Raw genomic sequence first — 26821 nt, 5'->3', positions numbered from 1 at the left:
GCAGTAGGGAAGACCAGGGATGTTCTATTGATAAGTGTGTGAATTTGACCATTTTCCTGTGCTGCTAAGCATTCAAAATAAAGTACTTTCGGGTGTCAGGGAAAATGTATGGAGTAAAAAGTACATACTTCTGTTTAGGAATGTAGTGAAGTAAAAGTAAAAGTTGTCAAAAATATAAATAGTAAAGTACAGATAACCTTATTAAAAAAAAAATACTTAAGTAGTACTTTCAAGTATTTTTACTTAAGTACTTTACACTGTGTATATATCTATATCTTATTATCATCATGATTGTAAATCTATTTTCATAGAGTTAGAGTAAGGCCAGGATTCAATCCATTCCTTTAGCTGACATATGCAGTGTTTACTGTTAATACAGTCTCTGCCAAGGCAGGAACATTGCCTTTAAAGGTGCAGCCTAAGTGCAAACATTCAGATTTTGTTTTTTGTTGTTGTATAGATCTGACTATAGCCTTGTAAAATATGTTATGACACAAATGGAAAAGAAAACAGTTCCACATAGATATGACCATAATTATATTAAAAAGTTTAATCTGAAATAATGTTTTCAAAATATGTCATTGAACATGTGTCATAGATCAGTTTTTCTAAGGTTTGTTTTGTCTCACAAACAAATATATACGAGCAATGTTTTAAATAACAGCTTGTATATATCGACATTTGCAAGAAAAGTTTAAACCATAGATAATATACATTTGATATTCATACTCAGATAGACGATAAATGTACATTTTGTATAGTAAAAACATTTATTTTAACAAGTTTTGTACCTACATTAATCAAAAAAGTACAGCATATTTAATAATTTTACAAATTCTTCATAAAAAATATATTTCTGTACAAAAACATTTTCTTTTGCACCTACTTCAAGTCAGCAGCACGTGATATCCCGATGTTGTAAAATGGAATGATATTAAATTGAATGCAGTTATACACCTCTTTAGTTGGGAAACCATTTTACAGATGTTGAAAGAAAAACGTTATTGCAGCAAGCCCAAAGGAAGGCAAAATGTGGATTAAAAGCAGTGGGTCTTACATCAAAATGTTTACAAAGAAAGGGGATGATTTGATTAATTTCTGTCTTAACCCTATTTATTGAAACCACTGCCGTATAGTGCGTAGGTGTGTAATGAACACTAGGTTAAATTTGAAATGTAAAAATTTAAATCATTTGTAGAAAAATTATGGAAATTAAAATGCTTCAGATTTTCCAAACATACTTCAGACATAAAATGCATCATACTCAGGGGAATTTTCGTTGTGCTACTACGGCCACAAATACAACAGATATGAAATGGAATCTGATATCTCACAAGATTATAATACACATTTTGTCACTGGTGCATTGATCTCTAAGCAAGTGCATATGATAACAGATTTCGAAAAGCCAAGCTAAGATAGTTCCTCTACTGTAAGTTTTGAACATTATTTGTGAATACATGCATAACCAAAATGATTAGGAAAAACAACAAGCTAATCTATGACTTTGGAATCACAGTGTACTGTATGCATTCAAGTAGCCTTAGCGTTGTAATAGGTCATTTGTAACTGTGACAGCTTTTGAATTGAATAAGGCAGTGTTTCCTGGAGTGTAAGTAAGTAGTCTGTGTTCAATTCATCATCATTGACTCAATACCCTTAAGGATAGGAGGGACATATCATAAAGGGAGAAAAACAGATTATTAAGACTAGCTTCTAAACGACCAGCTCATGCCACTGCTAAAGAAGGATTGCTATCCAACTTGATTCCCCACCTTGCCTTAAGTAGGCCTACAAAAACAAGGTTGTCTGTCAAACAGTTGAGTTGAGTTAAACATGGCATATTCGTACAGCACAGCTAAACAAAAATACACTTCTGCATTAAAACTGTGATTTAAAGCAAGGGCAGCATTTATGAAAAATAAACATTTTATTAGTTCCAGTATTGTAGAGTAGAAAAATGACGTCCTTCTGCGCAAGAGGTATATTTGAAACGTAAGCAAATTTGCAGCAAGACCACAAGATAGGACTGCCAACTGTTGTCTAGTGTTCCGAATGTTGACAATGTTCAATGCCTGGGGTAATGTGAAATAAACTACAATATAAACAGCAACCTGATGATCGACAATACAAACAAACATTCATGACTAACATGCATGATACATACTGTAAGTATTTGATGCAATTTACAGTATACAACAATACTGAGCATTGTTGTTTTTTCAGAGTAGATGAACCAGATCAGTTTGCTCTGCAGTAATATTGATCTGTGAATAAAATTAAATATCATTCACGATTGCTGCACATTTGCATGTACACCAGTTGCTCCTTAATTGATATTTGTGGATTTAAATGTTTCTAGATAAGCTGCATGGTATTTGTGACTCGAGTTAAAAATCATTTATATAACCATATAAAAAAGTAAGGAGGGTGTTCCATACATTTATTTGCAAAACTAATATTGAAAATAAAATAAGCATCTCTATTGATAAACAGTAGCATGACATTATGCTCCCTGTGGATATGGAAATATACTGTATGCTTATCTACAAATGGTCAAAAACCCTGTACGTCATTTTTCAGTTAGTTTGAAAATTCCTCTTTTGCCTCATTTCATACCCATTCATAACACACTAGTGCAAAATTTGTGCGATAAAGTTTTTCAACACAACAGCTGAGCGAGTTCCTAGATTAGATAGCCATGTTCTCCTGCGCGACAGTTGTAGTTTATAGCATATGTTCCCTTTATTGGAGAAGTCTGGCAAGGAATGAGCAGCAACATGTTCAAAGTTGCTTCCTCCTTTGTGGTACATCTTCACTGAAGAAAACACTTTTTATCAACAATTATGTGGCTTTTCAAGACACTTTAGTATTTCCCCAAGGAGGGCCTTTGGGGGGGAAAAAAGACAGAAAAAAAACAAAAACGGAGAATGAAAACAACTTTCATCCTGCAAAGAGCCATAAAAGGCAGAACTCCTTGATCCTAGAGATAATTGTCTCTGCTTTATTTTCCTGGCCACATACATGATCTCTGCTCCATAGAACACCAATAGTTGTCATTTTATTTTGTGGTGGCAAGTCCATATTGTCATTGATTTTAAAATGGTGTATTTTATCTTCTCCACAGAGAGGTTATAACGTGATGAGTTCAAAGAAATATTGGCATCTGTCGAAAAATAAGATACTGCTTACCACAAGAGGTATGGCTGTAAAAGCCAGTCCAATGTCGGTGATAAGAGGGCTATACTACTGTGCAGACTGTGTTCAGTGTTGTATCAAACCTCACAGCTTTCGCCTCCGTGGGTTTCATGTTTGTGTCATACATAGGGTTTTCAAACGACGCTTGTCCATTGGTGTTTTCATGACCGGTATAGCCATTGTATTGAACCTTTGGTCTTGTTCTGAAAGGTGAACAAATAAAAAGTGTTAGCACATTTAGGTTATTTTAATAACTCTACTAGCTATGACTTTTTTTTAACTTTTCAGACAAATGTGACGTTGTTTCATGAAGGGATGTTAAGGTATAGCAAAAAGTGCAATGATGAAGCAGAAACTCTTTCCCACTTGAGGAATCTCTGTACATATTGTTACTGCATTTTGAAATATACCAAATAAGAATACCCATAGCTAAGGAAAATATGTTTCAGCCCTCATTTGATCCAGAATACACATTGACCATGGGAGACCATATAACCTCTTATTATTTGAAAGAGGAGACTAGGGAGTCCTACTCAAAGCCCACTGAGCTGTTTTAAAACCTCAATATAAGATCAACGTAAAGACCTTGATTCCACCCAGGAGCATTTTGTAAGCCTTTACTTCAAATCAAATTGTATTGGTCGCATACACATATGTTATCACGGGTGTAATAAAATGCTTATGTTCCTAGCTCCAACAGTGCAGTAAACGTAATGGTCCCTCCATTACCTTACAAATCTTACTAAGTCAGACAAATGCAGGTTCAGTGACTACCTGGAGGGTTTAGTGTCTTCTATTTAAACTTTGTGTGGATATATAAAGTCCATTACCAAATCCTACATCAAGGCATTGTTAAAGCAGGATCTGTCTGCATGTGTGGAGAATACCTCTGCATATTCAAAAACACGTTTCCATAGCCTTGCAAAGTCTCTGTGGGAGTATGAATGATGTGGAGTGCAGATGTAGGATCTTAATTAGAGCCAGTTTGCTACAGAAGGAAAATAATTAGGATTATAATTTATTAAAATTTTTGTAGGGGTTGATAATTTTTCTGTATGGGAAAATCAAGTCAGAAATTTCAAAGTGGACATTTCAAACTTCAGAAGCCTTTTTAAACCTCAAATACACTACAAGTTAAGCATTTCCTGCATTGCAGGAAGTTATCCTGCAAAAGGGTGATCAAATGAAGATCCTATATATGTAAGTAACCTTGTAAGTAACCACAAACCTTGCATATGTAAGTAACCACAAACCTTGTGTCTAAACATGTATAATATGGAAATGCAAAATTCTATACAGAAAGAAAGAAATATTGTAACTATCAAAACAGACTGATCCTACATGATGTTATTATAACATTGTCAAAAGACAGTATTCAAAATCTGACACTTATGGGTTTGTAGCATTTGGCATACAAAATGAGTGAAATGTTAATAAAAGTTACAGTATACATTTTCCTTATCTATGTGAATATGAAGATACTTTCTAAGCGTGATTCTGTATTAACGTTAAAAACACAATACTTCAAAACTCCCCTCCAGTAAATATAACAGTCAAAAACAAATGGATTCTCATGATAGCTTATAGGCAAATGATCACAAAAAACAAATAGAACAACATTCAGTTGGTTGAAATATGCTGACAGAGAGATGACAATATGAGATCAAAGAGCACATCTTATTCATTTTAGCCCAACAAATAAAAAAACTATTTTTTTTTTCACTAAATGAAAAAAGTAAAAGACGATAATGACGATGTGAAAGTAGGAATTGTTGCGTATAGTGATTTAGTTTCTTATGTCTTACCTGCCGCCCGCCCTGATTACGTCTTTGGGTCTCTCATTGTCATCAGTGTCTTGTGAAAGTACCCTGCCAATTTTTCATGTACTTTAATATTGGGTAATTTTCCATTTAATCTGACAATAATGTCACATACTTTATTTATTTTGTTTGTTCAGTTAGCTTTGGAAAACGCCAATGCAAATGTATTGTAATCATTTTGTTTCGCACTCATCTAACATTGGATTTTGTTATGTAACGATCTATCAACTGAAACTTTTAGGGATCACTCATCGTTTGGCACAGGAGTTTCCCATAACTTATAAGAGACTACGATGCTTAACATCCAAGCATATATGGACAAACGTCACCAATGCAGATTACCAAGACATCCAATAGCCGGAACTCCTTACCTGTGTTTGTAGAGGTAAAATGCAAACCCTGACAGAATAAGGGCAAAGAATGGCACTAGTATGGCAGCTGCTACTGAACTGCTGTTGGTGCCATAGTATGGAGGATTTGATGGCTCCAGGTCTGTTGTAAAGAGACCTAATAAAGAAACATAACAGTACAACCATTCTTGTCAAACTTCTTAAAGTAACTTGTGTAAAAGCAATGGTATCAGGAAGTAAAAGGTAACTGTGCATGTCGTTTTTGTTTATTACTACGATTACACAAAGATTGTACCTCCTCTTGTTAGTACAAATCTTCCGAAGTCCTTGCTTTGAATATGACCCTGGTAAACAAAGGTTTTCTTGTCAGACTCTGCGGTCACCTAAACCAACACAAAAGAGGGGGGGGAAAATCTGACTTTAGCAGATTTTTCAGGGCATACAGTAGTTGAAATGCAGAACCATTACACAGCTATCGCTATTACCCATTCACCTCATATCCCTCCTTTGTCCTCATGCAGCTTATCACTGTCTCTATCGCCTTTGAAGTGACTAACTGCTATAGTGTTCACAAGAACATATCGTCTTTGAACTTACAAAAGAGGGCTACAGTCAAGTAATATCTTCAACAGACACATTTTCATTCAAATCATTTTAGGCCATTAGGCCATACAATTTTAAGTTGCAGTGTCTTGTGTTGGTTATGGTAGACAGAACCTAATGCCAGAGCTGCATATTGATGAATGACAGTCTGCAGATGTTACCACCTCATGAACTAGATGTACAGCATTTGCAGAAAACTGAGAGTAGAGAATATGGTAGGTAAAGGAGACAAACTATTGTTGTGTTTCCTGATTAGGTTGGAAGTCCATCATTAGGCCCTTTATTGATCATTTAATTCAAATAAGAAGACTCACGTAGCCATCCATTGCCCAGTTGTCATTCTTGAATTTACTGAAATGATGCTCTGTTGGACCACGTATCTGATAAACCTTCAGCAGCAAATGGTTTTCCTCCTTCTTGTACGTTCCTGAAAACAAAGGAAATTGGGTTATCGGTTGGTGTTTACTGTTGTCTTCAACTGTAATATTTGCCTAATCAAATAATGTTAGAGTTAACATGTGTGATGTGATTTACCAGCAAGTTTAAGCTGCACTCTGCTCTGATCCAGAAGTGTGACATTGACTCTACTTGTTGTTTCATTGAATCCATTTACAGTAATTGTGGCAACTTCTCTTGCTCCAAGGTACTCATAGAACCCAGTCCAGCCAAAGTTTAAAGAAAACACATCTACAGGAACTGAAGGAAAGAAAGACTCATGTTACACTGTATGACCAGAACAAAATAAGGTACTTTTGCATCATCCATCACCTGTCTGTACAGCCATCATTATGAGAAACCTCAGACGTACAGTTAGCACAATACTTGTTACATTGAATGGACATGCATTTGAACATGAACAAAATGACTCAGAGGAGATAAACGTACCACCAATCTTGTTTTTCTGAACATCTGACTCCACTCCTTTTTTACCATTTATTTTGGGCCCAACTGAAAGACGGAAGAAATAATTGACTACATGACATTTTATGGATGTGACCTACTCACTGCCAGTTGCTGCTTGTAGCCGTGTAATGACAACATTTTTTTGTCTACATTTTACCGGAGCGATTCAGACTTGATGATTGCTGAAATGTTGTATACTCAATTACCTAGATATTCTCAGCTAGCACAGGGCACACAGCAAATTAACTACTGTGTTGAATACCAATGTATGAGGGAAAATATGATTGACACATACAAGTAGCAGATTAACTGCTAATCTAAGTATATGGCCTGCGGTACAATTTATTCTCCTCAGGTTGTGAATGGTTCACAGGAAACAGTTACATTTGAATAATAGGCACATTCCAGTGCATAAGTATACCTTTGCAGACAGGTGGCTTTCCAGACCACTTTCCATCAGGTTTACATGTCCTGTGCTCAGATCCCCCGGCCAGGAAGAATCCGTCCTGACATGTATAAATCAAAGTATAGCCCAGAGTTGGTAGATCAATAGCCTTCACGTCAATGTTAGACAGTGTCTCGGGCTGTCTGCAGGCATGGGCTGCAAAAAAAGAAAGAACGAAGAAGAAAAAAACATGGTAAAACACAATAAATTCACTCTACCACTGACCAGGATTACCAGTCAGAATACAGTAGCCCCACACCCACACCAGTATCATGGAGTTATGTAGAGATCAAGCAATCCTATCAGGAGCAAACATATAAAACAAGGCCAGAGTGGTACTATCCATCTGTAACATAATATATGAACTCAGTCTTCGCACTTTCCTGTCGTCAACTTAAGCCTCCCCACTCCCAAGCCTCTGACAGTGAAGCCGCTTTATGTGGAGGAGACGCCTGAAGAATTTCGTGGGTATGCTGTCAAAAATCGCCCACTGATTTACCACTCACATACGAACAGCTTAAACTTGGCAAACTTTATCTATTCTTTGCTGAGGGCAGCAATCCCTACTTAACTTCCCTCCATGACTCACACAGCCCTTTCTCAAATGTCCATTCCCTTTTGACAGTCCCACAATGGCTTCTACGTTGTGATCTTTCTTTTAATCCATATATACAGCTCAAGACCTATAATCCTGGGCAGAGTTATTAAGGAGAGAGATGGAGAACATGACACTACCATTGGGAGGGTAGTGATCTGGAATGCAGTAAATTAAAGGGTTACATGTGCTAAACCAATGCTCTACTCCCTTTGGCTGTCATACCCCCCTCTACACCGCCTGTGTCTCTACCTTTACTCATTAACAAGTCAATGCTAAGAAAATGTACACCTGGTGGATTAATAAATAACCTTTTCCTGTTTTCTTGACAATGCCTTGTCACAAAAACAAATCTTCCCAAAAATACTTACCGATACATTCTGGTTGCACACCACTCCACGTCAAATTTTCCAGACAGGTTCTTGTCGTAGATCCCAGTATGTGGTAGTTTTTACGGCATTTGAAGGAGATTTTGCTTCCAACCTGAAACGGAAGAAGACTCATTACTATAAATGGTCTAAGAACAACCAGATAATTGCTTTGACTGACCAGAAGACTATTTTAGGAAATTATCTGAGCACAATTTTTCCAATTTTGTTGCATTACAACCTGTAATTTAAATTGATTTTTATTTGGATTTCATGTAATGTACATAAACAAAATAATCCAAATTGGTGAAGTGAAATTCAAAAAATAAAAAAACGGAAAAATGGTGCATGAATTTATATTCACCCCCTTTGCTATGAAGCCCCTAAATAAGATATGGTGCAACCAATTACCTTCAGAAGTCACATAATTAGTTAAATAAAGTCCACCTGAGTGCAATCTAAATGTCACATGATCTCAGTACACACGCACACACACATGTTCTGAAAGGCCCCAGAGTCTGCAACACCACTAAGCAAGGGGCACCACCAAGCAAGCGGCACCATGAAGACCAAGGAGCTCTCCAAACAGGTCAGGGACAAAGTTGTGGAGAAGTACAGATCATGGTTGGGTTCTAAAAAAATATTTGAAACTTTGAACATCCCACGGAGCACCATTAAATCCATTTTTTTAAAATGGAAAGAATATGGCAACAAACCTGCCAAGAGAGGGCCGCCCACCAAAACTCACAGACCACGCAAGGAGGGCATTAATCAGAGAGGCAACAAAAAGACCAAAGATAACCCTGAAGGAGCTGCAAAGCTCCACAGCAGAGATTGGAGTATCTGTCCATAGGCCCACTAAGCCGGTGTGGCAGGTAGCCTAGTGATTAGAGTGTTGGGCCAGTAACCGAAAGGTTGCTAGATCGAATTGAAGGAATGATGGATGGTGCTAAATACAGGGAAATTCTTGAGGGGAACCTGTTTCAGTCTTCCAGAGATTTGAGACTGGGACAGAGGTTCACCTTCCAGCAGGACAATGACCCTAAGCATACTGCTAAAGCAACACTTGAGTGGTTTAAGGGGAAACACTTAAATGTCTTGGAATGGCCTAGTCAAAGCCCAGACCTCAATCCAATTGAGAATCCTCTTTTGCACTACCTTTTTTGCACTATTGGTTAGAGTCTGTAAGTAAGTATTTCACTGTAAGGTGTACCTGTTGTATTCGGCGCACGTGACAAATAAACTTTGATTTGATTTGAATCTGTGGTATGACTTAAAGATTGCTGTACACCAGCGGAACCCATCCAACTTGAAGGAGCTGGAGCATGACTTTGAGAATGGACAAAAATCCCAGTGGCTAGATGTGCCAAGCTTATAGAGACAAACCCCAAGAGACTTGCAGCTGTAATTGCTGCAAAAAGGTGGCTCTACAAACTATTAACTTGTGGCGGGGGGGGGGAATAGTCATGCATGCTCAAGTTCAGTTTTTTTTGTCTTATATGTTTCACAATAAAAAATATTTTGCATCTTCAAAGTGGTAGGCATGTTGTGTAAATCAAATGATACAACCCCCCAAAAAATCTATTTTAATTACAGGTTGTAAGGCAACAAAATAGGAAAAATGCCAAGTGGGTGAATACTTTCCCAAGCCACTGTACAGTATGTTTACCCACAATTTGACATCGGTAGAAGTAAGGACCTTACCTCAAATCCTTGGGATGTGACTGGTATCCCATAAGATGGTGTTCCTGGGTCTCTGCATGTGTTATATGCAGGATCTAAAGAAAAATACATGTTTAGCTCACTGCTTATCAACATCATCACTGAAGAAAATAAGCAAACACTCAACTACATGACACCACAACATACCACAACTAAGGCAGCAGACAGTGGTGTAAAGTACTTAAATAAAAATAAGTACTACTTTAGTAATTTTGTACTTTATTATTTATATGTTTGACTACTTTCACTTTTATTCACTACATTCTTTTAAGAAAATATTTTACTTTTTACTCCATACATTTTCCTTAACACCCAAAAGTACTCGTTATTTTTTGAATGCTTAGCAGGACAGGAAAATGGTCCAATTTATGCACTTAACAGAGCATCCCTGGTCATCCCTACTGACTCTGATCTGGCACTCACTAAACACACATGCTTCTTTTGTAAATGATGTTGGAGTGTGCCTCTGGCTATCTGTACATTTTAAAAAAGAAAAGAAAATGGTGCTGTCTGGTTTGCTTAATATAAGGAATTTGAAAATGATTTATACTTTTACTAGTTAAGTTTATTTTAAACCAAATACTTTTAGACTTTTCCTCAAGAATTTCACTGGGTGACTTTTCCTTGAGTCATGTTCTATTAAGGTATGAATGGGCAGGACAACCCACCTATACATGAGGGATGTATTCCACTCCAAGTCCCATCAACCTGACACACTCTCCTGGATGACCCGACCAGGATGTTGGGGTCCCTACAGTAGAAGGTGACCTCTGACCTGTAGGTGAACTGTTTGCCCTCAGCATAACCCTCTGCTGGGGTGCCTGGGTCTCCACACAGTACAGCTAGGCACAACAAAGCAGAGACCATTTATCAAATCACACACTTCACATCACACACATCCCCCAGGTTACGTGGGTTTCAGAATCTTTACTCACAATTTTTCATAGGCATGATGATCACAACGTTTCATATAGGCACAACTGACCAGCTAGTCATTCATAACATGGCTCTTGGAATTAAAACATTACGAAGTGAAAAAATATATTGGTTGTGAGAAACAGTAAGCACCATAGCTAAACTAGACCTGCTAACCCCTACTGTATAATGGATAATACAATGGTTTCAAGATGCTTTTTCATAATAGGTCCTTCATGTTTGTGAAATGCCCCACATAAATGTTCCACAAAGAGTTTAGCAGTGGAAGTCACTCAGACCCGTTTCAGACCCACAGTATGAGAAGTTGTTACTACAGAGTGTGTTCTCCTGCAGGCTTTCCATGACAACCCACTTTCCATGACAACCCACTCTGTGCATGGAATTTCAGAACATTCTGGCAGTACTTCTGACACCGTGTCAGGAGCTTATGATCAAGGCCTGCAGGCTGCAGCAGCAGACTCCGTCCATGTACCTTGTAATGCTCATGTTATGGGCAGCCCTAGCTGCGGATACTTGAGGGATCAATTTAGGAAATGTTGACATTCTTTTTGCATCTGTCACAACAGTTTCCCAACCTGTCAAATCTGGCATTTCACAGAGGATTTAGCCGGGTCATGCACCCCCCAGCGGCACAACTTTAACAGGGCTATAGGAAGGGTAAGTAGGCCAGGTGTGCTCATTTCATTCGCTTTAAACTGATAGGCACTGCTTTCGTCAGTTTGATGCATCTACTATAAAATATTTTTTTACACAAACATAGCAATAAGTAAACACTGCTAAGCTTTGATGACACTGCCATTGCACTAAAGTTTAGATCAAGTGCTAAGATTTTCAGTCTTAAAAGGGACTTGATTTTTAACTTACGAAGACATTGAGGGATCTCCCCTCGCCATGTGCCGTTCCCCTCACATGAAACGATTCCAGGGCTGGATAGCTGGTACCCATCGAAGCAGCTATAGGTGACGCTGGAGCCCCACTGCAAGTCTGACCCCTCAACCTTCCCATTGTGAACAGCCGGAGGACGGCCACACATGATCACTGATGTGGGGACAAAACAATATCATCAGGACGGATGTAATGATTTTTAGTGAGTAAGTACTGCATGTTAACTCAAAACATATATGTTTTAATGTGCTAGAAAGGAATGGATTATTTATCGCAGTTCATATCCTCTTTGATGATCATATTCTGTCTCCCACAGGGAGAAAGTGTTTTCATTTGCCTATTATTGGCAAGTAATATAGTTAATTGGGAAGTAGAAGTCCCATTAATCACAATACATATCCGATATGGACTGTGTATCTGTTTTCGATTATATGCATGAACTGTTATTTCCCGTTGAGACGATAACATATTCTAACTGTAAAAGAAATCACTGCAAATGCTGTGGTATTGGATGTCTATTCTGTAAAAATAGGAACTTCTGGCATATTAAACAGTATTCACCCACAGGATTGCAATTGGTCTATAACCACATGTCTGGTAAATCGCTACTGTGGGAAATTATATGTGAAGTGCACAGACATTCACTCTCTGCCTGTCAATCTGCTTGGGAGGAGACTTCCCTGCTCTATGCTTGTCTGCATTGCACCACTAACTGGATGCATCGTTTTCTCCACACGTTTCAAGTCTGACATCTGATAGCACAGATCCTACACATTTCATGGATAACATCCCTTCAGTCTGTGTAAGTGAATAATTTGTGCTTGCTGTGCCAAAAAAGGTAGAGAAACTACTCCAAACAAGATCAAAAAACTTTTCGAGTTCTTTTGATCTCTGAGTGCTTGAAATTCTGGAGTGTTGTGATATCTGTACTATATTTCTCTGGTTGCTTCTCATCTCAGCCCCCAGTAAAGAAATGAAAGTAGAAATGTTTGTTTCTTTGTAAGCCAACGACAAGTATTATTGAGTCATAACCAAAGTTGAATTACCTTTACAGTAAGGCTTGGTTTGGTTCCAAGACCCGTCCTTGGTGCAGAGGAGCACAGATGAACCGACAGAGTCCATGACGTGGCCTGGGTTACAGTGATACTGAACAGTCTTGTTGAAGGTGAACTCATTTCCTATGTAAATCCCATTGGCAACAGGACCTGGATCTCCACAGCTGATCACTGTTGAATTGGTAAAACATTTGTACATGCAGTACTATATAAGCATAATCAAAAGCAAAGCATGGCATGTAGCATATAAGATTAGGTGTATTGCATCCATGTCTCATGGTCTAGGTTGAATGAATACAAGATTAGTGTTAGATTAGCCCACTGTAGAGCTCCTACAGTGCACAGTACAGTATACCTGTGCAGTCTAGGGCAGAGCCGGTCCAGGTGCCATTGGTGGTGCAGTGGCGAGTGGTGAGACCTGAGGTCTCATATCCTTCCCAGCAGGCATATGCCACGGAGCTTGAAAACACTATTCCATCACTGAAGACAATCTTCCCGTAGGCAGGAGTACCTGGATTTCCACATGAAATCGCTGAGAAAAAACAAAACAAATAGATAAACATAAAAAAACTAAAAACTGGAATATTCGTCAAGGTAAATTTAATGTAAATAAACCATAAATGAATTGTCACTTGCAATCATGAAAGTACTACTCTTGGCTATTGATAAAAGTAAATGTGTATATAATTTAGATATTTTTTATTTAACTAGGCAAGTCAGTTAAGAACAAATTCTTATTTTCAATGACGACCCACCGGGGAACAGTGGGTGAACTGCCTTGTTCAGGGGCAGAACAACAGATTTTTACCTTGCCAGCTTTAATTCAATTTTTTTGCCTTTAAATCTACAGAGTATCCTATTGCAGCCTTGGAGTTACTTTCAGTTACTGGCCCAACACTCTAACCACTAGGCTACCTGCCGCCCCATAAGTCCAATCTTTCTTCAGTACAATATATTTTACAGATGCTGGCCAAGCAGATCAACTTAATTGTAATCTAACAGAAACAAGATATTAAAATAAAAGACCTATTGATTTGATCCAATTAGTTAAAGCTTTTTAAGGAAATGCCTTTTGTCAGTGATTTGAAGTGGCATTTTAGAAGACGGTAATAAATGAAATGGGATCCTCACTCTCATAGATATTGGCTTTAAAAACCAATTAGGTTAATTGGGAACAAGGCTATTCCATAAATAATGAGGCATCGGGGACATATTCACAAACAAATAACCACATGACTCACATGAATAGAGCTTTTACTCACACAGCCTGCTTAAAGAGATTGTCCGGTACTTTTGTATACTTTTTAACCAATAGTTCTGAAAGTAGTGCTCACAAGCTAAAGGTGGTCCCCAAAAATTGCATACGTCACATATGAGCACCACGTCATTGCTCTTTTTCTCAATCTGCTGTGTGTGCATCTTGCTAGCTGTCACTCAAGTGGTGAGGGGCTGAATGAAGCGCATTGGTTGAACTCGAATCGCTACGGGGCTGGCCCACATGGGGTAAAATGTAGGGAAATCAGATTCCAGAAAAACAGTTGTTTTTTAATTAGGGATTTCATGGTTAACTAAGGTAACACAGTAATTCTGCTCATAGGTTATGCATGTATGAACTGCACATTGACACATCCAGCCCAAGGCAGGACATTTAAAAAATATTTAATAGTCACCAAAGTTCCACAGGATGTCTTTAAATACTCTCAATATGGCTTAAGCATTTTCATCTTTGTTTACAGAAGGGGAGAACTAACAGCATGGGAATCTTCAGAGGCCATTAATCAAAGAGGGATCAGGCAAAGCGTGACATCAGTTGTGAGGAAACATGCGCTCCGCTTTCCCCCATGTGAAACTGAATGGCAAATGTACACAAATGCTGATCTCAAAAAAGTAATGAATGCTTTTGATTACAGTGGGAATCTCCGGGGCATATGCTACAGTGCTAGCTTTGAGTATTTATGTCTCAATTAGGGTTGATTGAGCACATACTCATTAGCTCAAGTCATAGAATAGCTAAACATTTAAAGAGATTGAATGGGATCTTAAGCACTAATAAATTCGTAACATATTGGAATTCATAACATATCATACGATCTGCAGGACTTTTTTATTAAATTTTTTACAGGACGTAACATACTGTATCATACGAAATGGATGACATTGCAAACAATTGTGCACAATTTTCGGGGACCCGTTTTGGCTCGTGAGCACTACTTTCAAAACTACTACCTAAAATTATGCAAAACCTCTGTAGCATCACTTTAAGAGCAGTAAACTTAATTATTCATTAATCTTGATAAGAATAATTAGCATTATCTGTGTAGACATAATATCACTCCAAGGCTGCAACAGGATACTCTGTAGATTAAAGGCAAAAAAATTACATTAAAATAAAATCCCCAGTACAGCTAGTCTTAACAATGTAACCATTTACAAATAGAAAACAACTGGTCCAATAAAGAGTTTATGAAGTCCCTCAGGGAGACCGCTGTGGCCATATGTATTTCCCGACTCAAAGTAATTATTTCCCAAGTCACAGGCGTCTTGTGATCTCCCTGTGCACAAGAATTCGCATTTCATACTTGGGCACAGCATTATTTGTATCACAGAAATAGTGCGCAGCATTCCACTTTAAATCTCCCAAGCAGTGATCCATCTCAACTCCCTTATAACAACCGTTAAACCATCCTCAATCATGAATGGCCTCTAAATAATGCAACTCTATTGATCTCCTGAAAGCAATCTGCAGGCTTATCTCACTGTGTACTGTGTTGCTGTGAAGACTGAATAAATAAGATTAATAATACATTTATAAATATAGAAATGCACAAAAACTGACCTATTGATGAAAATAAAAACAAGAAGGAAGTAAATGGAGTAAATCAACAAGGCCAAACTTTGCCTCCCCAAGTTCTGAGCAAACAAACATAAATAAATAAATAATACAGTTGAAGTCGGAAGTTTGCATTCACTTAGGTTGGCGTCATGAAAACTCATTTTTTCAACCACTCCACAAATTTCTTGTTAAACTATAGTTTTGGCAAGTCAGTTAGGACATCTACTTTGTGCATGACACAAGTAATTTTTCCAACAATTGTTTACAGACAGATTATTTCATTTTTAATTCATTGTATCACCATACCAGTGGGACAGAAGTTTAAATGTACTGCTCAAAAAAATAAAGGGAACACTAAAATAACACATCCTAGATCTGAATGAATGAAATAATCTTATTAAATACTTTTTTCTTTACATAGTTGAATGTGCTGACAACAAAATCACACAAAAATAATCAATGGAAATCCAATTTATCAACCCATGGAGGTCTGGATTTGGAGTCACACTCAAAATTAAAGTGGAAAACCACACTACAGGCTGATCCAACTTTGATGGAATGTCCTTAAAACATGTAAAAATGAGGCTCAGTAGTGTGTGTGGCCTCCACGTGCCTGTATGACCTCCCTACAACGCCTGGGCATGCTCCTGATGAGGTGGCGGATGGTCTCCTGAGGGATCTCCTCCCAGGCCTGGACTAAAGCATCCGCCAACTCCTGGACAGTCTGTGGTGCAACGTGGCGTTGGTGGATGGAGCGAGACATGATGTCCCAGATGTGCTCAATTGGATTCAGGTCTGGGGAACGGGCGGGCCAGTCCATAGCATTAATGCCTTCCTCTTGCAGGAACTGCTGACACACTCCAGCCACATGAGGTCTAGCATTGTCTTGCATTAGGAGGAACCCAGGGCCAACCGCACCAGCATATGGTCGCACAAGGGGTCTGAGGATCTCATCTCGGTACCTAATGGCAGTCAGGCTACCTCTGGCGAGCACATGGAGGGCTGTGCGGCCCCCCAAAGAAATGCCACCCCACACCATGACTGACCCACCGCCAAACCGGTCATGCTGGAGGATGTTGCAGGCAGCAGAACATTCTCCACGGCGTCTCCAGACTGTCACATGTGCTCAGTGTGAACCTGCTTCATCTGTGAAGAGCACAGGGCGCCAGTGGCGAATTTGCCAATCTTGGTGTTCTCTGGCAAATGGCAAACATCCTGCACAGTGTTGGGCTGTAAGCACAACCCCCACCTGTGGACGTCGGGCCCTCATACCACCCTCATGGTGTCTGTTTCTGATCGTTTGAGCAGACACATGCACATTTGTGGCCTGCTGGAGGTCATTTTGCAGGGCTCTGGCAGTGCTCCTCCTGCTCCTCCTTGCACAAAGGCGGAGGTAGTGGTCCTGCTGCTGGGTTGTTGCCCTCCTAATGCCTCCTCCACGTCTCCTGTCTCCTGGTAGCGCCTCCATGCTCTGGACACTACGCTGACAGACACAGCAAACCTTCTTGCCACAGCTCGCATTGATGTGCCATCCTGGATGAGCTGCACTACCTGAGCCACTTGTGTGGGTTGTAGACTCCGTCTCATGCTACCACTAGAGTGAAAGCACCGCCAGCATTCAAAAGTGACCAAAACATCAGCCAGGAAGCATAAGAACTGAGAAGTGGTCTGTGGTCACCACCTGCCGAACCACTCCTTTATTGGGGGTGTCTTGCTAATTGCCTATAATTTCCACCTGTTGTCTATTCCATTTGCACAACAGCATGTGAAATCTATTGTCAATCAGTGTTGCTTCCTAAGTGGACAGTTTGATTTCACAGAAGTGTGATTGACTTGGAGTTACATTGTGTTGTTTAAGTGTTCCCTTTATTTTTTTGAGCAGTGTACATTAAGTTGACAGTGCCTTTAAACAGCTTGGAAAATTCCAGAAAATTATGTCATGGCTTTAGAAGCTTCTGATAGACTAATTGACATAATTTGAGTCATTTGGAGGTGTAACTGTGATGTATTTCAAGGCCTACCTTCAAACTCAGTGTCTCTTTGCTTGACAACATGGGAAAATCAAAAGAAATCGGCCAAGACCTCAGAAAAAAAATTGTAGACCTCCACAAGTCTGGTTCATCCTTGGGAGCAATTTCCAAATGCCTGAAGGTACCACGTTCATCTGTACAAACAATAGTACACAAGTATAAACACCATGGGACCACGCAGCCGTCATACCGCTCAGGAAGAAGACGCGTTCTGTCTCTTAGCGAGTGAAAATCAATTCCAGAACAACAGCAAAGGACCTTGTGAAGATGCTGGAGGAAAAAGGTACAAAAGTCTATATCCACAGTAAAACGAGTCCTATATCGACATAACCTGAAAGGCCGCTCAGCAAGGAAGAACCCACTGCTCCAAATCGCCATAAAAAAAGCCAGACTACGGTTTCCAACTGCACATGGGGACAAAGATCATACTTTTTGGAGAAATGTCCTCTGGTCTGATGAAACAAAAATAGAACTGTTTGGCCATAATAATCCCAACCATGAAGCACAGGGGTGGCAGCATCATGTTGTGGTGGTGCTTTGCTGCAGGAGGGACCAGTGCACTTCACAAAATAGATGGCATCATGAGGCAGGATAATTATGTGGATATATTGAAGCAACATCTTAAGACATCAGTCAGGAAGTTAAAGCTTGGTCACAAATGGGTCTTCCAAATGGACAATGACCCTAAGCATACTTCCAAAGTTGTGGCAAAATGGCTTAAGGACAACGAAGTCAAGGTATTGCAGTGGCCATCACAAAGCCCTGACCTCAATCCTATAGAAAATTTGAGGGCAGAACTGAAAAAGCGTGTGTGAGCAAGGAGGCCTACAAACCTGACTCAGTTACACCAGCTCTGTCAGGAGGAATGGGCCAAAACTCACCCAACTTATTGTGGGAAGCTTGTGGAAGGCTACCCAAAACGTTTGACCCAAGTTAAACAATTTAAAGGCAATGCTACCAAATACTAATTGAGTGTATGTAAACTTCTGACCCACTGGGAATGTGATGAAAGAAATAAAAGCTGAAATAAATCACTCTCTACTATTATTCTGACATTTCCCATTCTTAAAATAAAGTGTTGATCCTAACTGACCTAAGACAGGGAATTTTTACTAGGATTAAATATCGGGAATTGTGAAACACTGAGTTTAAATGTATTTGGCTAAGTATATATACACATATATAAACAGTACCAGTCAAATGTTCAGACACACATACTCATTCAAGGGTTTTTCTTTATTTTTGACTATTTTCTACATTGTAGAATAATAGTGAAGACATCAAAACTATAAAACAACACATATGGAATCATGTAGTAAGCAAAAAAAGTGTTAAACAAATCAAAATATATTTTATGTTTCAGATTCTTCAAAGTAGCCATCTTGGCAGAGCAAGATGAGCTAAAATCTAATGAAGGAACATTAGTTAAACTTTTTCAGCTAGTTGCCTGTCATAATTGCACTGATAAACAATAGTTAGCCTGCTTCCCCTTCTGCCGCTTGCCTGCTAATGCATGCGTTGTCCCAACCAAGCACCCAAGCTAACTGGCTAAAGTTGGCTAGCTTGCTAGCTAGCTACTTCCAGACACAAATGGGAGAACACATCACTGACCCATTTTACTCGCCGTAGCAGAGCTAGTAAGGCTATTTACATGTTATATAGGGCATTCATGACTAACTTTTACTTTTTTGGCCTACGTCTATTGACACCAGTCATATTCTGCACCCAAAATATTGAGTCATTGAAAATGAAACAGTGCTTCCGGAATGGAGGCAGCAAACAATGTACCAGACCAGCTGTGATTTACAAACTGATTTCTATATTTTTGGGACTACCAAGAAATGTATTGGTGAATTATATTAATCATGCATTGAACTGCATCCATCTATTCTCCAGCAATGCCTTAGTGTACGTCATTGAATGTTGAGTCAAATATAACCTATTTTTAAAACCTCCTATAAAAGTTGGCTTTGTAGCATAAACTGGGAATTTTATATTTTTGACTGAAATGATGATTGTCTGTCTGTTTCATATCCGCAAAGTAGTTAAAGCACTGTCAGTTCCACTTTAAATTACTAGAAGGGATATGTCATAAACCCTAAAAGTTCCAGAATGGGTGAAAATGGCAGCCAATTGGTCAGGGAGAAATCAAGACCAGTCTAATGTGAATGAATGGCAGTAGAGGCATAATCCTGATTTTACTAGTGCAGGAAAATAAAAGTAAGATATGTGATATATTAGAAATTGTGTAATATAGAATTATTGTTGAAATATTCATATAATTATATAGTCATATAATTATACATATTGTTTATACAGGTTTTTCACCAATATTCTGTGTAAATAGCCTCCAAAATATGTAAACAGATCATAAATGTCAACATTTGTGTTTTCTTGAAAAGCTGTGCGTGCTATTATACAATACAACATCAGTAGTCTACTTGTTGCATTTACAAGTTCTCTAAGTCCTATCATCAATTGATTTCAGCCAGTGTATGGCTGTGCATTGACTGCATTGTTTGAATAGAGTGTTAGCATATTGCCAGTTAATTTGAAAAAAAAATGTATGGAATCCTTCCTTTGGTTAGCTAGCTAACAAATATACAGCGCATATACATTATTGAAATTCATTATTTTACACAATATCTTATCACAGCACTGGCAAACCACAGTTGACCAACACCCTGACCAAAATGGCTGACCTTTATCCCATCATAACAAGGTTCATGTCCATTCTAGTATTCTAATTCCATGTCCGACCCCATCTAACAGACAACACTGAACACTCATGATAACTGGGTTAAAAATATGACAAACAACAGAGCAGCAAATAACTAGAACACAAACAACAACTTCAACACCAAAACACACACAGGAATGAGAAACAACAACCTGAAAACAAGGAACCCATCATTACCCAAAATCTTATGGTACAGCTACAATATGCGTCGTGTAGAGTATACAGTACATCATAATCATAATAAATTAGATTTGGACAAATTATTTGAATTTAATTGTGGGATTAAGGAGCTATCAAGCGCAATCAAAGTTATTGGTTAATGAGACACAGTTTAAGACGTACTAAAGACATTAAATACATTTACTTAAGATATCTTATGTCCAAACGAGTCTACTTAAAGTGAATGATGAGATAATTGAGGGTAAATTATTATCGTTCTAAAATGTAGAAATATATAGTAGATAAGCTTCAGGGTTGGAGACAATTCCAGTCAATTCAGGAAGTACACTGAAAGTCCAACTCTCTTCAATGCTTTTCAATGAGGACATTTCGGAATTTGGTTTACTGTATGAATTGACTGGAATTGAAATGGAATTAACCCCAACCCTGATCAACTAAGATATCCAGTACACCCATATTTGTACCTTTGTACTGGATGTGTGTATGCACATAATATCATACTTCTTATGAATGTGCCAATAAGCACCTTGGCTTCACTCAAGGTTTCCCATGTAATTTTTCAAACGATAAATTAAACAGAAATAACCCTGGATGCTTCGCTTTTGAATCCCTCCCAACATTGCTGAGCATTAACTTGTTGGGGATAGGGGGCAGTATTTTCACGGCCGGATAAAAAACGTACCCGATTAAACTGGTTACTACTCTTACCCAGAAACGAGAATATGCATATAATTAGTCGATTTGGATAGAAAACACTCTAAAGTTTCTAAAACTGTTTGAATGGTGTCTGTGAGTATAACAGAACTCATATGGCAGTCAAAACCCTGAGACAAATCCTAACAGTAAGTGGAAATCTGATTTGTAGAATCACTTTCAACCCTTTGCCTATGAAACACACCGCGAGTTAGGATTCATTTAGCACTTCCTAAGGCTTCCACTAGATGTCAACAGTCTTTACAAAGTGGTTTGAGTCTTCTCCGGTAAAAACTGACCGAACGAGAGGCCTGGAAAGTTTGTCATAGAGGGAGGGCCATTACTACTATGATGCGCGTGCCCGTGGGTACTCTCTCGTTCCGAAACATTTAGTAAGACAATGCAATCGTCCGCCTTGAATATTATTGAAGTTCTGATTGAAAAAGGCCCTAAAGATTTATGTTATACAACGTTTGACATGTTTGAACGAACGTAAATAAAATAAAATTGCACATTCGTGAGGACAAGTCCCGCGCGCTTCGTACATTATGAGTAGCCTTCGGAACGCGAAGGAGCTATTGGGACATCAATTATACATTTTTTCGAACAAAACTACATTTGTTGTAGACCTGGGATTCCTGGAAGTGCCTTCTGATGAAGATAATCAAAGGTAAGTGAATATTTACAATAGTATATTTGATTTTAGATGAGTCCAAGATGGCGCTAACCTGTATCGCCTAGCCTATTTTTCTGAGCATAGCACCTCGTTTATTGCAAAGTGTGATTTCCCAGTAAAGTTATTTTTAAATCTGGCAATGTGGTTGCATTCACGAGATGTTAATCTATAATTCTTTGAATGACAATATTATATTTTACCAATGTTTTCGAATAGTAATTTTGTAAATTGTAGCGCTGATTCACCGGAAGCATTTGAGGGAAAATATTTTCTGAACGTCACGCGCCGATGTAAAATGCTGTTTATATATATATATATATAAACTTTATCGAACAAAAAATGCATGTATTGTGTAACATGATGTCCTAGGAGTGTCATCTGATGAAGATTGTCAAAAGGTTAGTGCTGCATTTAGCTGTGTTTTGGGTATTTGTGATGCATGCTAGCTCTCCTAACATAATCTAATGTTTTGCTTTTGCTGTAAAGCCTTTTTGAAATCGGACAACGTGGTTCGATTCAGGAGAGGTGTACCTATAAAATGGTGTAAAATAGTCATATGTTTGAGAAATTGAAGTTATAGCATTTATGAGGTATTTGTATTTCGAGCGACGCGATTCCACTGGCTGTTGACTAGGGTGGGACACAAACGTCCCACGTTTCCCAGACAGGTTAAGGTAATATACTATAATAGGTGTTGGATGGAGTTATCCTTTCTGAAAACTTACATTAAAGCAACGATTATCATACAGTACATTACCAGTGGTAGGTGGTCTGTGTAGGATGTTTTTTTCTCAAAATCAAATAATTTCCAGGTAACAATTAAGTACCTTATTGTGTTTTCAATTCAAATGTTCAAAAAGAAACAAACATAGCTTCTTAGCAAAGAGCATTTATATATATATATATATATATATATATATATATATATATACTGAGATCATGTGACACTTAGATTGCAGACAGGTGGACTTTATTTAACTAATTATGTGTCTTCTGAAGGTAATTGTTTGCACTAGACTCTGGCACGTCTGCAACACCATTAAGCAAGTGGCACCATGAAGACCAAGGAGCTCTCCAAACAGGTCAGAGACAAAGTTGTGGAGAAGTACAGATCAGGGTTGGGTTATAAAGAAATATCCGAAACTTTGAACATCAGACTGAGCACCATTAAATCCATTATTAAAAAATGGAAAGAATATGGCACCACAACAAACCTGACAAGAGAGGGCCACCCACCAAAACTCACAGACCAGGCAAGGATCCATTTTAGAATAAGGCTGTAACGCAACAAAATGTGGAAAAAGTCAAGGGGTCTGAATACTTTCCGAATGCACCGTATATGGCAGAGGACTCACCTTCACAGACTGGTTGGGTGCCACTCCAGGAGCCGTTGATGAGGCAGGTCCTCTCAGCCGAGCCCCTCAGGGAGAAGCCAGCTTCACAGGTGAACCTCAGCAGGCTCTTCAGCTGGAACTCGTCCCCCAACCTGGAGCCATGAGGTGGGATTCCAGGGTCACCACACTCCCCGGAACTACCACCTAATGAAGGACAGAGACAATATCCAACGCTCAAACAACCACCCATCACTCACTGCAGCAGGTCCATAGGCAGTGCATATCAGTCATTCAAGCCTTGTTTTCTGAGATGGAAATAGTTTTTTCCCCACTCCCTTTTAACTTCCATGAAAGGCTACCAAGGCTCTACCCAGAGTGCTTGCTTCCAACAGCTCTAGCTACAAAACTTGAAAAACCCACAGAAACCCCTAGTTTTTTCAGCTGGGGTTGACTTCCCTGAAACCTGTCACTCAGTGTTATTTCTGTCCATTAGAGCCTTCAGGTTTCCCTGCCTGGCAGTGTGCAACACTTAGAAAAAAAGGTGCCATCTTGAACCAAAAAGGGTTCTCAGGCTGTCCCCATAGGAGAACCCTTTGAAGAAGCTCTTTTGGTTCGAGGTAGAACCATTTTGTGTTCCATGTGGAACCCTTTCCACAGAGGAACCAAAAATGTTCTAACTGGAACCATAAAGGGTTCTCCTATGAGGACAGCCGCAGGACCCTTTTTGGTTCCAGTTAGAACTATTTGGAACAAAAAGGGTTCTACCTCAAACCAAAAAGAGGTTCTTCAAAGGGTGTAGGACCCTGCTGATGGATATACCTGAGCAGTAGGGTTGTGGCCCGCTCCAGCATCCGTCCTCCTGACAGTAGCGAGTGGCGTTCCCAATCAGTGCTCGGCCGTGGCTGCAGGTGTAATGGACCACGGCGCCGTTGGTGAACTTCCTACCTGACATAATAGCTTGGGGCGGTGTGCCAGGATCACCACAGGAAATAGCTGCAGGTGAAATGGAGAGAAAATGTTCAGAGAGGACAGTTGATAGAAATACTTTTTTATATCCATCATGTATCTAAAGAAAATATTATAAAAATGGTAGTATTGTCACATACACCAGATAGCTGTAGTGAAATGTGTTTTTTTACAGGGTCAGCCATAGTAGTACAGCACCCCTGGAGCAAATTAGGGCACATCGACAGATTTTTCACCTTGTCGGCTCGGGTATTCGAAACAGCAATCTTTTGGTTACTGGCCCAACGCTCTAACTGTAATGCTACCTGCCGCCCAGGATATACTTCATTTTTTCTTGTGCCTTCAGTGTTACTGTCTGTTATTTTTATCAAGTATATGCCTTTTAAACCCAGCACCCAAACACTTGTTATTACTATAAACGTTTGAGTTGAACACCCCAATTCCTTATTCTATGCCTTCTCTGTTACCACTCCTACTCCCACAACCCCTTTTCATCACTAACATTAACACTATATACAAAATTGTCAGCACAGCCATAATGATTCTTTCTTTCTCACCACTATAAGAACGGTAAATTTCACTCTTTTTTATCATTCTCCAACAGCGACTAACCACACCACTTGGGACACAGAATCTACCTCTACCACTTCTTGTACCCTGAGCAAGACAATCCCAGCATATTACTCACAAAGGCACTTAGGAAGTGATCTGTCCCAGAGGCCGTTTGACTGACAGGTGAGAAGTGATGAGCCGAGCAGATAGAAGGCCCTCTTGCAGTGATACATCACACTGGTTCTGTAGTTGAAGCTCTCGGGGAAGCGCTGCTGCGGGTGACGAATGGCATTCTCCACGAAGCCTGGATCGGAGCAGTTTACCACTGCAAGATAAAACCGTCCGCATGCTTAGTCTGACAGTGAACCCAAGAGTGAGAAGAGAAGGGAAATCAATGGGAAAGCTTGAATAGCAGGATTTCTGTTCAAGTTCCGATTCATTTCAAAACAACCCATCCATGCTTTTTAAGATATACAGCTTCTCTCATGTACTGTAACTACAGGTTTTCTATAGTCAATAGCATTTGACATACATTTACTCTAATAACTGTGTAGAAATGTCATACATGTGGGTTGATATGCAGTTTCTGTTTAGTTTAACTTATCACAAAAATGTAGATTCTTTATTTACTCCAGTTGCACTTAAAACCAGCAGGGCAGGAAGCCCCAGTAACAATAACAAGCTGTACGTCTTGCCTCAGAGTTGGCTGAACATTGTTTTCAGCTATTGCCATTCAACAAAAAACAGCCTAAAGTTAATGTCCAGGGGAAGCTAAACAGATCGCTTTCCCTCAGTGACAGCTGCCAATGCCTTGGCAGTCAATTAAACCCCTAGGGACAGAGAGGTAGGAAAAAACCCTCCAAAATTGATAATTGGCACCTGCTATTGGCATGTTCCTTGCCTTTAATAGACACCATTATTCAGGTAACCCTCTTGAAAAAAGGTGATTGTTGGAACCCTGGGTGAGGGTGTGGGAGTGCCTTACAAAATAAAATTGAACAGTGTCTCAGTAGCAGGGAGCACACTGACATACTGTAGGAATACTGCAGGCTGAGGTAGTAGGAAACACACTGACATACTGTAGGAATACTGCAGGCTGAGGTAGCAGGAAACACACTGACATACTTTAGGAATACTGCAGGCTGAGGTAGCAGGAAACACACTGACATACTGTAGGAATACTGCAGGCTGAGGTAGCAGGAAACACACTGACATACTGTAGGAATACTGCAGGCTGAGGTAGCAGGAAACACACTGACATACTGTAGGAATACTGCAGGCTGAGGTAGCAGGAAACACACTGACATACTGTAGGAATACTGCAGGCTGAGGTAGCAGGAAACACACTGACATACTGTAGGAATACTGCAGGCTGAGGTAGCAGGAAACACACTGACATACTGTAGGAATACTGCAGGCTGAGGTAGCAGGAAACACACTGACATACTGAACAGTGAGGGAGGGAGTGACTGACCATTGTGGCAGGTGAAGGAGGCCATTTCTTTTTTTTTATATATACTTTTTTACCTTGTTTTCCCTTGCTTTTACAGCATGGAGGACTATTCTAGCCATACAAATACAGTTGAAGTCGGAAGTTTACATACACTGAGGATGGAGTCTTTAAAACTCATTTTTCAACCACTCCACAAATGTCTTGTTAACAAACTATAGTTTTGGCAAGTTGGTTAGGACATCTACTTTGTGCATGACAAGTAATTTTTCCAACAATTGTTTACATACATTTCACTTATATACAACTGTATCACAATTCCAGTGGGTTAGAAGTTTACATAGACAAAGTTGACTGTGCCTCTAAACAGCTTGGAAAATTCCAGAAAATGATGTCATGGCTTTAGAAGCTCCTGATAGGCTAATTGACATCATTTGAGTCAATTGGAGGTGTACCTGTGGATGTATTTCAAGACCTACCTTCAAAC

At 39.2% G+C, this 26821-nt stretch overlaps 1 protein-coding gene across 1 annotated transcript in view; it reads right to left on the bottom strand.

The window, feature by feature from the left end:
* Positions 1-262: 262 nt before the first annotated feature.
* Positions 263-26821, bottom strand: part of LOC106589815 (CUB and sushi domain-containing protein 1) — a 517802-nt gene continuing 491243 nt past the window's right edge. The window contains exons 55-70 of the mRNA XM_014180185.2: positions 25021-25209; positions 24186-24359; positions 23388-23570; positions 13236-13412; positions 12872-13051; positions 11805-11978; positions 10673-10846; positions 9987-10060; positions 8286-8397; positions 7296-7475; positions 6857-6919; positions 6506-6667; positions 6286-6398; positions 5664-5751; positions 5390-5525; positions 263-3401 (exon numbers count right to left, since the gene is read on the bottom strand). Of these exons, the coding sequence (XP_014035660.2) occupies positions 3242-3401; positions 5390-5525; positions 5664-5751; positions 6286-6398; positions 6506-6667; positions 6857-6919; positions 7296-7475; positions 8286-8397; positions 9987-10060; positions 10673-10846; positions 11805-11978; positions 12872-13051; positions 13236-13412; positions 23388-23570; positions 24186-24359; positions 25021-25209 (2339 nt within the window). The 3' untranslated portion in view covers positions 263-3241. The remainder of the gene's footprint in view (positions 3402-5389; positions 5526-5663; positions 5752-6285; positions 6399-6505; positions 6668-6856; positions 6920-7295; positions 7476-8285; positions 8398-9986; positions 10061-10672; positions 10847-11804; positions 11979-12871; positions 13052-13235; positions 13413-23387; positions 23571-24185; positions 24360-25020; positions 25210-26821) is intronic.

Source organism: Salmo salar, chromosome ssa28 (genome assembly GCF_905237065.1).
Source record: "Salmo salar chromosome ssa28, Ssal_v3.1, whole genome shotgun sequence".
Taxonomy (NCBI): Eukaryota; Metazoa; Chordata; class Actinopteri; order Salmoniformes; family Salmonidae; genus Salmo; species Salmo salar.
This window is presented reverse-complemented; position numbering and strand designations above follow the sequence as displayed.